At 42.1% G+C, this 11,920-nt stretch overlaps 1 protein-coding gene across 5 annotated transcripts in view; it reads left to right on the forward strand.

Annotated features, from left to right (window-relative positions):
* Nucleotides 1-11,328, forward strand: part of ELOVL5 (ELOVL fatty acid elongase 5) — a 39,271-nt gene extending 27,943 nt beyond the window's left edge. For all 5 annotated transcript variants that reach the window (XM_087775945.1, XM_087775948.1, XM_087775946.1 and 2 more), the window contains exons 4-8: nucleotides 2,048-2,125; nucleotides 3,903-4,074; nucleotides 5,610-5,734; nucleotides 7,808-7,942; nucleotides 9,398-11,328. In XM_087775945.1, coding sequence (XP_087632071.1) covers nucleotides 2,048-2,125; nucleotides 3,903-4,074; nucleotides 5,610-5,734; nucleotides 7,808-7,942; nucleotides 9,398-9,529 — 642 coding nt within the window. In that variant the 3' untranslated portion in view covers nucleotides 9,530-11,328. The remainder of the gene's footprint in view (nucleotides 1-2,047; nucleotides 2,126-3,902; nucleotides 4,075-5,609; nucleotides 5,735-7,807; nucleotides 7,943-9,397) is intronic.
* Nucleotides 11,329-11,920: the final 592 nt, after the last annotated feature.

Raw genomic sequence — 11,920 nt, forward strand, 5'->3', positions numbered from 1 at the left:
CTGTGAGAGTATTAGAACTCCTAGCATATTATTATATGCTCTTCTGGAAACAGGGGAGTACTGGGGTTTAGCTGAAGCTACCTATAGCCACGCTGATGCCTTTGCCCTTCAGAGAGGTGGGATCCATCCAGACGCCTTTGGTTGCGTTGCACTTTAGCTAGTGAACCTGTATCACTTGCAGGGAAAGCTCTTTGGGTGTCACTATGCTACCCTTTTGCTGAGAGAAGTTTATGGACCCCAGGATTAGTGATGGATGCTATTTGGATTAATTACAATATAAACATTGTGATTATCCCTCTATTCCTAACACTTCCTTGAACTATGAGAACTGCATGAAAACATCTGTAAGCTCTTAACCACACGATTACAGCACAATGTGGTCTTCTGTCTGAGGGTCTGGCGGGCACTTACGAAGCCACACAGCTCTAAGAGTGGTTTGGTGCAAGGCTTGCTCTGGGACGTAGCTGGTACTTTAGCAGGGTACTGCTTTTAAACTGGTGGGCTTTGCGCATCACTGTCTTCCTTATGGCTGGGAGAGGAGTCCTCCCATGGCTGCGTTCCCTTTGCTGCTTGGATAGAGAAATTGCTTGGGTCTGCTGTCAATGTGCACGGCTGCCCTGTTCTCACTGTGGCAGGGTCGTATTGATTTATCTCTAATAGACGAGATAATTCCAGGTCTACATGTTATGATAAAACTAGATGTCTCTTCTCCCCGCTTCTTTTTCTCAATAGCGGCAATAATTCTATCTCAGAAGGTCAAAAATAATGACCTAGGCTGACTGGGTATTTTAAAAGCTAATTTTGGGGGGGAAATGAGCCATGAAAGAAATAACATTACAAAAAAGTAGATCATTTAAGTGATAATCTTTATTGTACCTTTTAGAATTAGCTTCCCATTCACAGTTCTGAGCAGCACTTAATCGTACCAGTTATTGTAGTCAAGTGATCATTTTAAATTACTTATGGTACAAAGAGTTTTTCACCATGGCTTTGCAAAGCTTTTTTTTTATCCTGCATGAGCATAGATAAGGCCAAAACCAGACAACTTGCTTGTGCAGGATATCTGCCTTTAAAATGTTTTTCGGAATGCCTAACAATTTTTTCTCACTTGGGAATCATCTAAATTTGTTACTCCTCTCTTCATGCTGTTCCCAAGAGGAAAAACATCTTTATAAACAGCATCCAGCGATCCCTTCTGTTGCAATATTAAAGGGGAGCTCACTCCTGTCCTTGCACCCACTGCCTCCTCCTGTCCCACCCTCGACCTGCCCCTCCACCTCCCACCCATGAAAGGCTGGGACGTGGACATCCAGCTTGCCTCTTGCTTCTCCGGAGGTTTCAGCCAGCCCTTTGGCAACGGGCTCCCCATCTTCCTGTCATGACTAATAGCTGGTCATTACTTTTAACAGTAATTCTGTCATGTTTGAGGTGTTATTTGTTATGCCAGGAAGTCAGGCAGGCAGCGGCATATCCTGCAGAGGAAGTCACTTGTGCTGGGAAGGATGTAATGTGCTTGGGATGAGTGAGTTATTTAAAAAGATCTTGAAGAATCAAAATATGGTAAAACATCAGTTGTTAGCTGTTAAGGATAGCAAAGCTGAAGATTTGTTCTGTTACACAGTTGGAAAAAACTGTAGTCAGATCTCTGTGTAGAAAATTTCCTAAAAATATAACTTTCTCTTTCAAAAAATCAGAAAAAAAATACATTTACTTTTCTTTGGTTATTCACTTTCTTCAACAATTAGATCATCAGCTAAGAAGGAAAGATATTTCTTAAGGGTCTGTGTAGAATGTCTGTGCAAAACACACGCTATGTGGGATAAGTGGGGATAAGATGCTATCTGCTATATTTATTCTGGTATACTCCAGTTGGAAGAATTTCTGATTCGGTCACTGCTTGGAGCTTGAATTCAACCTAATGCCGCACACAGGTGCCCGTGAATCCCTTGACACCAGATGTCTCGGCAGAGCCGCTGTCGGGGTTTGCACGTGCCGCGGGGTGCAGCCTTCTCTCCAAATGACGCTTTTTATTCTTTGATCTTCTCAGCTGGTGACGGGAGTATGGGAAGGAGGATACAATTTCTTCTGTCAGGATACGCACAGTGGAGGCGAAGCCGATATGAAGGTAACATAATCAAGACTTATAGCTAATAACGTTTCAAATTGTCCACTTATTTGTAAGTGGAGAGCAGAACAGTATTGATTATGTGGATTTCGTTCAAACTAAGCTCTTTTTCCTCTTTTTACCATACAATGGACAATGCCTTGTCAAACTAGTTAATCTAATTTCTTCTGGTCACTGTTCAGACCTCTCCTTTACAGAGAGCACTGCGGGACCAAGTCTGGTTAAATATTTTCTTGTTTCTCCGAGAACACCCCAGGTTCACAGCAACAGCCTCATAAAACACTGTCATCCTCTTTTCAGCTGTCGCTATGGGTTTGTACCTAGATGCGATAGAATCATAGAATCGTTAAGGTTAGAAAAGACTCTTAAGAGCATCGAGTCCAACCGTTAATCTAGCACTGCCAAGTCCACCACTAAACCATGTCCTCAAGCACCACGTCTACCCATCTTCTAAATACCTCCAGGGATGGAGACTCAACCACTTCCCTGGGCAGCCAGTTCCAATGCCTGACTACCCTTTCGGTGAAGAAGTTTTTCCTAATATCCAACCTAAACCTCCCCTGGTGTAGCTTGAGGCCGTTTCCTCTCGTCCTATCCCTTGTTACTAGGGAGAAGAGACCGACCCCCACCTCGCTACAACCTCCTTTCAGGTAGTTGTAGAGAGCGACAAGGTCTCCCCTCAGCCTCCTCTTCTCCAGACTAAACAACCCCAGCTCCCTCAGCCGCTCCTCATAAGACTTGTGCTCTAGACCCTTCACCAACTTCATTGCCCTTCTTTGGACATGCTCCAGCACCTCGATGTCCTTCTTGTAGTGAGGGGCCCAAAACTGAACACAGTACTCGAGGTGCGGCCTCACCAGTGCCGAGTCCAGGGGCACTGTCATCTCCCTGGTCCTGCTGGCCACACTATTCCTGATACAAGCCAGGATGCCATTGGCCCTCTTGGCCACCTGAGCACACTGCTGGCTCATGTTCAGGCGGCTGTCAGCCAACACCCCTAGGTCCTTTTCTGCCAGGCAGCTCTCCAGCCACTCCTCCCCAAGCCTGTAAGCGTTGCATGGGGTTGTTGTGACCCAAGTGCAGGACCCAGCACTGAGCCTTGTTGAACCTCCTACAGTTGGCCTCAGCCCAATGATCCAGCCTGTCCAGGTCCCTCTGTAGGGCCTTCCTACCCTTCAGCAGATTGACACTCCCGCCCAACTTGGTGTCATCTGCAAACTTACTGAGGGTGCACTCGATCCCCTTGTCCAGATCACTGATGAAGATATTAAACAGAACTGGCCCCAGCACTGAGCCCTGGGGAACACCACTCGTGACCGGCTGCCGACTGGATTTGACTCCATTCACCACCACTCTCTGGGCTCGGCCATCCAGCCAGTTTTCAACCCAGCGCAGAGTGCACTTATCCAACCCATGAGCAGCCAGTTTCTCCAGGAGAATGGTGTGGGGAGACAGTGTCAAAGGCCTTACTAAAGTCCAAGTAGACAACCACAGCCTCTTCCTCATCCGCTAAGCGGGTCACCTTGTCATAGAAGGAGATCAGGTTAGTGAAGCAGGACCTCCCTTTCATAAAGCCATGCTGGCTGAGCCTGATCTCCCAGTTGTCCCACGGATGTCCTACGGAGAGACCTGAGGCTGAAGCATTACGGAAGATACCAGCAGTATCTTCAATCCGAGTAGTGCAGGACAGAATCTGGATTTTACTTACTTGTATAGCAAAAGGGTTAAAAGCCCCCACAATGTGCGATGGTTCTAAAATTTGTTTCCTCCTTTCCAGATCATACGTGTCCTCTGGTGGTACTATTTCTCCAAACTCATTGAGTTCATGGATACCTTCTTTTTTATTTTGCGGAAAAATAATCATCAGATCACTGTTCTGCATGTCTACCACCATGCAACGATGCTGAACATTTGGTGGTTTGTTATGAACTGGGTGCCTTGTGGTCACTGTAAGTACTGGGTTATGGTGGGGAATGCTTGCAACAAGGGCCTTGTTTTGGTTTTCGTTTGGTCAAACCAAACATCACTGGTACCTTCAGCTGCAGGATTTGTTCTGTCCCATATTAAGCTGCTTTGCTGAATTGCAACTATTGCAGATAATTGCAGGTATTAAGCTGCCCGCAGAGCCTCTAGAAAAGGCATACCGATGTAGTTTGCAGAATTTGTGTGGCAGTGTGACATATATCAGCTGCAGTAGTCCAGGTCTGATACCCATCAACCTTGTTTTCTCTTCTTTGTGGTGGTTGCAGAGCCTCTAATGAAACGATACTCTTTTTCAAGTCAGGACCAGAAGCTTGTTTCAGCTGCAAGATGGCTAATAGTGACTCTTGTCCTTGTATCTGTCAAGTTCACTTGAGGTGTTCCTTTCTTAATTTAATCTCATTATACCAGTAGCCATAACAAATGATTTCAATTAAAATCTTGTCCCCTGAGTGCTAATGAACTTGACCGAATACATCTTAAGTGGAAGATTTCCATGTCTGTCCTGTCTAAATCCTGCTAACCTCTGGCTATCTTGCTTTGATTCTTTAATTTAATTGCTTTTAGCTGGCATCGAGTTTCCTAACTGCATTAGCATGGCTTAGTTGTGGTTCAGATGTGCAGCTTATAAATACTGGTTTTGTTGAACACTTATCCAAGAGGAACCTTGTCATAAGCAGTGGATGTGAACTGCCAGCCGTGCAGACTTGGGAGGCTGGGTTGCTCAGGAAGGCTGCTCTGCTCTCTGAGCCAAACAACATAGAAACTCGTATTTGTTTCATGTTGTCAGCACAACAGTGAGTAATGCTGAACTTATAAAAAGTGTGCATCTGGAACCACATTCTCCTCCAGGGAAGTCAATCCCTGTTTAAACAACAGTCAAAAGTGCAAATACTTGGAGTCTGTCTTGTGTTTGTGTGGTCTTGAAAATACTTTTGTGCTATTTCTAGTGATGTATCTTTCTTCTTCCTTTCCAAGCTTCATGTCCTGCTTGGTCACCACAGTTCTATGCAGTTTGATGTTAAACTAGAAGTTTCTTTAATGACTAAAGGTGCTGTAAACAAGGACACATAAAACGGCTAACTTGCAGTTTCTGAAGATATCTGTTGCTTTTGGTTATAAATGACAAAATAGGCTCCTGTCCAGAAGGAAGTGAAATAAGCCTAAAATTAGATGGGTGAAGCTATCGATTGTTGGGCATGTTTACGTGGCTCCTTTTTATCAGCTTCCTCAGTTCCCTTGAGAAGCCAGAATGTAGATGTGAAAAAGAATAAATCAAGAAAACAAAACCAGAAGGCTGGTATAAAGTGCAGAGCTGCAAAGCTGCTCAGCCACTCTGTTGGGTGAACAGAAAAAAAATTGGGAGTAGACTCTTGCCTTTCTTCTAAGAAAAATCATATTTTAAGTAGTAACATTTTGAACTTGTTATTTTTGTAAAATCCATGAAACAGCATGTTCTTGGTAATGCAGTGTACTTTCTTTTTCCTTTGCCCTTTTTTTTTAGCTTACTTTGGTGCCACACTGAACAGCTTTATCCACGTCCTCATGTACTCCTACTACGGACTGTCTGCTGTTCCAGCAATGCGTCCTTATCTGTGGTGGAAGAAGTACATCACTCAGGGGCAGCTGGTGAGTGGTTAGCTCTTCAGTGCTTTAGCAGGCTCTTGTGTTTGTGATGGGCCCCTCTTGCCTTTACTGTTAGAACATTTTGGCAGGGTGTAGAAGAGTGAATGAAGGCTAGTACCTTTTACATCTTTAAGTGCCTAAATCACCTTAGAAATCCAGCTTCTGCGCCTCTGTTTGCTCTGTTTTCAGGACGATGGGGAGCTGGGGACTGATGGTGTACAAGAATCAGTGCTGAGATCAGTGGGATCTTTCTTCACCTCCCCATGTTGTGTGGCTAGATGTATTTGGGAGTCGCAGCGCTGGGTTTTCTGGGACTCACTAGCTAGGGAGGAGGGAGAAACTTTTCTTCCAAGCCTGCTTGAGCTAACGCATTCTTCTCTGTGCTTGGTTGCTCAGGCTGATGTTGAGATGACAGATCAGAAACCAAGTGCACCGCAGTCATAGAACCCTAGAATCGTTAAGGCTGGAAAAGACTCTTAAGATCGAGTCCAACCGTTAACCTATCACTGCCAAGTCCACCACTAAACCATGTCCTCGAGCACCACATCTACCTGTCTTTTAAATACCTCCAGGGATGGAGACTCAACCACTTCCCTGGGCAGCCTGTTCCAATAGAATCATAGAACTGTTAAGGTTGGAAAAGACAAGTCCACAGCTAACAAGGCCCTTCATTCTAGTCCTGTGGGACAATGGCTTTTCTGTCTCACTTTTGCATGCAGTTGCAAATGGTTTATTAAAAACTGTTCAATATTTCTGGTCTCTTTCTGCACTTTAAATGGGCAGATTTTTTTCTCTTGTAACTGTGTTGGACTCCTTGCATCCATTTGTATTGTTTCCTGTGTATACAGTGATGAAGCCCGAATGCTGTGTACTGGAGGTGAAAAGAGCAACAAAATTAAGCAGTATGGCACATGCTGTAGTGATACTGCACAAGAACCAGGTTTCAATGTGTACAACATGTCAGAACACCACAAGGAAACGTGCATGGGTGTGTTGTCTTCCCCATTTTGTAGGTGGGGAAGCTGAAGCCTAGAGATATACTTTTTCATTATCTTCTTTTTTTTCTTCCCTCCCTCCTCTCCCTACTTAGCAAGCTCTCAGAATTGTGAATAGGTTTAATAACACTTGCTGGTGATGACCAGCGATTCAGAGTGTTGATTCTCAAAATCTGTTTTTCTTAGCACTCCTCCTTCCTAAAGAATGGCTGAATATTGTAGCAGTGAGGTTCATCGTGTTTTGGTGGGGTTGTTTTGCTTTGTGTGTTTTTTTCCTTCCAGATTTAGTCCATATTCTTCATCCTGGTTGTTTGAGTGCTACAGGGTGCGAGTGCCTCAGTGCTTCGGTTGCTCCCCTGGCTATTGTCATAGCTGCTTTCACTTCCCTGCCTGCTCCGCCTGCATAGCTGTTAGGGCAGCAAAATAACAGAACAGTCTTTCCCTTTTCAAATAAACATTCCCTAATCTGGTAGCCTTCACGTAAAGATGAATTTTGCCTAAGGCCCTCTGCAGCACTTCAGCCCAAACTGTGTTTTTCCAAAAGAGATAATTAAAGATAATTAAACCCCAGTCCTCCTCCCTGCCTCTCCTGCTTCCCTGCAGCCTTTACCCCAAAAGGTCTTATGCTGGAGCCATACGTTGGGCAGTCCTTGCCCGGGAGAGAGGATCGCAGGACCTGTCTGTAAACCCAGTTACCCCAAATCTTTCGCAACTGAAGCAGTGAGATGCAGATCTACTTGTTAGGCTGGTAGAGTCAAACCCTGGCGAGCTCTCCCTAGGGAGAAGGTGATCTTTGTTCCTTAGTACATTTATAAATCAATTCTACATAAGTTACTCTAATGCTCTAAAATGGAACAATATTAATCAAATAAAAACAAAAACCAGAATACCACAACCTGAATGTCTGCTAACTCAGGTTTACACTGTTAGTAAGACAGAGAAGATAAACTTGTCAAATACACAGTATTACATATTTTTTACTTGTTTTGGAAATAACTAATGAGGTTTTGGTCACTAATGGCTTTTTTCCTCCTTGCATTAATGTGCTCCATTTCTTTTTCTTTTTTTTCTCTCTCCCCAGACTCAGTTTGTCCTGACAATCTTCCAGACCAGCTGTGGTGTTGTTTGGCCATGTGCATTTCCTCAGGGTTGGCTGTATTTCCAGATTTCTTATATGATTTCTTTGATTATCCTCTTCACAAATTTCTACATTCAGGTAAAAGTAATATTCATTGACTCTTTGTAGGATTCTGCTGGCTGTATCTCATTGGAAAGCTGCTTTGCAGGAAGATATGCTTGAAATAGCCTTTTGTTATCTTCCAGTAACGTGCATAGGCCCTTAAAGTACTATACTTGTTGGTCTGCCCTCAAATTTGGAAGCTTCTTATGTTTTGTATCCGTAATTCAGAACAATTAGTAATTTCAGTAAGCAGAGTGGCACAAAAAGGCATTTTACTAATGCAATTTTAACTGCAGATAAAGGAGAGGAAGAGCTCTTATGTAAGAAACAGCTTTCCGGTCTGAAACAAAACAGCAGCCTGTGAAGCACCCGAAGGAATCGTTCACTATGGCCCTCACAAGGGGAAATGCTTTTTTTTTGTATCCAGGGAAACTTCCCAAACTCTCCACCTACAAAATTCTGGTTTTGGCTCACCTTTACAGGCATTTGTTTGTAGTTCAATATGGAAACTTAACATTTTGAATTGTGTTTCTACAAAATTGATTACATGTCTGAACAGATCCAGACTTGGTATGTGTTGTTCGGAGTAGTTCCTGATCAGGATCTGTACAAAGATGTACCCATCTTCAGAAACCAAACCAACACAGCGTACTGCCCCCAAACAAGCAAACTCTGTTAGGTATTTTAAACATCTCTTGAAAGGTTTGAGCATTTTGGGTCTGGTAAGAGTGATTCATGGGGGGAAACATAGCAGGCTTCCCTATCTGAGCTTCTGGTACTTAAAATCAGTCCCGTGGTTCATATCACTTGCTGCATATGAACATGCTAATGAAACATGATAGTATAATACAGATATTACTTGACTTTCTTCATCAATGTAACCATTTATCTTTCTTTCACACACACATAGTTTGGGAAACATGCTCTTGTAAGGCGACTGAGCCCCTTTGACAAAGACTAATTCATGTATATTTTTTCACTGTCTGTAATTTTTTTTGGTGTCCTGAGCTTCCCTGATCCTGTGAGTTTTTGCTTCCCGTGTTGGCCAGTGCAAATTCCTTTCACATTTCTGTCACTGAACTTCCCTCACTGTTCTTGTTTACCCCACTTCTGGATTTGTTTGAGATAGTCACCTGCAGTGCATCAAACCTCCTTCCTCACTTGTCATCTTGAGTATATTCTTCTGCCGTAGTCTGCTCATAAAATTGCTTCCCTTGTTTCTAATTTACTGTTAACATAACACTGCCAATGCTACCATCATAATACCAAGCCTTTTTCTTTTCCACTGAACTAATTCTCTTGCTGTGATGAATGACGGGCATAGCGTAGCCTCATACATGAAAAATGGTAGAGCTTGTTAGGCTCTGCCACTGGCACAAGGTCTTTAAAAATGATGGATGCAAGTTTACTGTTGTGTTTCTTGAGTTACTGTGAGGAAGCAGTTATTTATATCTATTTAAGCAAAACCATGTGTCTTTCCGTATATTCTAGACTTACAACAAGAAGGCATCCTCGAGGAGGAAAGAGTATCAGAACGGCTCTACGGCCACTGCGAACGGGTACACAAACAGCTTTTCTTCCCTTGAGAACAATGTGAAACAAAGGAAACAAAGGAAGGATTGAAGACCAAACTGAAAAACCATTTTGATAACCCCAACAACAAAATCATCTGATTGTAAGCACAATAAGAGTTGTGCACTAATACTCTAATGGCTACTGTAACTATTCCTGCCTAGAATAGTGTGATTTATGTAGGACTTAACCAGTGCAAACACCCTAGAAACTGTATACAGAACATAAAAGTAGGTTAAAGTTTAAAAATAATTCTGGGCTGTCACTGTCCCTGCTATAGACTGTGGAAGGGAGTATTATCGTAGTATCCGACACTGCTGTTGCCTTACTAGTCAATATGATAGGTGCTGAATTATGATTCACAATTTGAAAACACTGTAATCTAAACCTCCATTTTTTTTACTGTAGATCATGCATGTGATTGTAGAGGTAATTTGTACGATGCTGGTTTCAGTAGATAAACACACATGCCTTAAATTAAAAAGCAGGGCCCAAAGCTTATTACTGGTTTAAAAATTAGGGTATGTTTCAACTTTTCAGTTGGTTGACTTTTTATTAAAAAGTCATTTAGAAGAATCCATTGGTCATTTTACTGTTCTGTATGTGATACACGGTGTTACGTATCTCTTACGCGATACAGTGAAATTGGAAATGGCGCATTTAGTTTTGTATATTTGGCTTTAACTGACTAAACAGTCACGAATCAGATGGAAAAGTTATTTTACCTTTTTAATAGATATTATTTTTTTATTTGAAGTATGTCACAAATGTAAAATTAATTGGCGCTTACACAGTCCAGTAAGACTTAAATATTGTCTCTAAGGTGTAGAGTATATACAGGGTGGACCCATCTTTTCTTTTCTTGTTTTTCTTTCCTTTTTTTTTTTTTTTCTTGTTTCTGGGAATTCTTAAATGCTAAATGAAGAGTGGTTTTTAATATGGAAACTGGCAGAATTTCAAGTGTTGTTACCATAGCCATATCCACATCTTAGGAGCTACTGTTTAAATCTGTGACATATCCAAAAGCGTATTTAAAAACGAAGACAGAAAGATGCTTTTCTGGTGGAATTATCTGTATTTAAGTTGGTATCTGTACTCTTCTTCATGTAGCATATGTTCATTTTTAAAATGTGCCTAACACACGTGTTTTTCCCAAACAAGCAAAATTAAACAGTTTAAGTCATACCTAATGTTTTTTAAATGTTACTGAAATGTGCTGGAGATGTCTGTTTCTGTAATGTGAGTTGTGTATATCACCGGTAATGTTTGGCTTGTTATCTGAGGATTTGGTTCGAGTGCTTATTAAAGTTACTCCTCCTTGTAAAATCTCCCTTTGCACATGTGAGGAGTCAGTTGCAAAGCCAGTATCTATTGCTGGTATTCTGCTATCTGCCGTGGTGGAGTTTGGCCTATGAATATTTTATTCATTAAGCTCTGAAAAATTGAATTGTGCAAGACATTCTGCTGGTCATTGCTCAAGTTTAACTATTTGGGTTTTGATATTTATATAAATGCCAATTTTAACATGTTTAATTTTTTTTTTAAATTAAATCTTTTTAAAAATTTTTGCACATCTCTTAGGGAATTAATAAGTTCTCCTACTAGCCTTGTAGGTTTTCATTCCTTGTTTTGAAGGAGACAGTGTCTTGTTATGTTTACATTATCAAAAGCTTGTGTGTGTGTCTTCATTTCTAGGTACTGGTTTGCAGAGTCTTTACATAGCTCAGTACAGCAGCTATAATGTTCAAAATAGGCTGTCTAAATGTACTAGAAATAAACACTTGGCTCATCTGAATATGCCTACATTGTTAATGTTTGACATGGTTTAATCATTAAAACACTTTTGATGATCTCTGCCTGAATTCTGGTGCGTTTGTACAGATTTAATGCGTCGTCCCATCCTGTGTCAGGCCAAGGAGGAGCCATCGTCATGGAAGGACAGCTGCAGATATTCAGAGAAATTCAGCCTACCAGAGATCTGGTAACACATTCCTTACAGAAACCTTTGGCTGTTAATAAATGCTGTTCCCTTGGCTGGCTGTAGAAATAATTGTCCGTGTGATGGATTAAACCTTCTGCTGGGATTACTGACTCACTGAATGCAGAGCAGGCCCGAATGGCTCCGAGACTGAGTGCCGGGAGCAAAGCTTAATGTCTCCAAGAGGGACCTTCTGCCTCAGATATCCTGTCTATAAAATGGGAATAACACCTCTCTCCAGAATGGGAGCATTTTTACAATTTCCCTATAGCTCCCTTTGCCCTTAAGTGATCATTTCTGAGCCCTCTCCGATTTGAGTGTTTAACCAGTGCATTGCAACAAGCCCATATAGCTTGGTGATGGACTTGGTAAAAACAGAATTACTTGCGTAGCTGTCTGTCTTCTCACTTGCAGGCTCTTAAAACAAGAAACCTGGACCAAGGAAATGGGTTCTGCACTTTGTG

This window comes from Nipponia nippon, unplaced genomic scaffold, assembly GCF_047370975.1.
Source record: "Nipponia nippon isolate SJK-2023a ecotype South Korea unplaced genomic scaffold, ASM4737097v1 scaffold_4, whole genome shotgun sequence".
Classification (NCBI taxonomy): Eukaryota; Metazoa; Chordata; class Aves; order Pelecaniformes; family Threskiornithidae; genus Nipponia; species Nipponia nippon.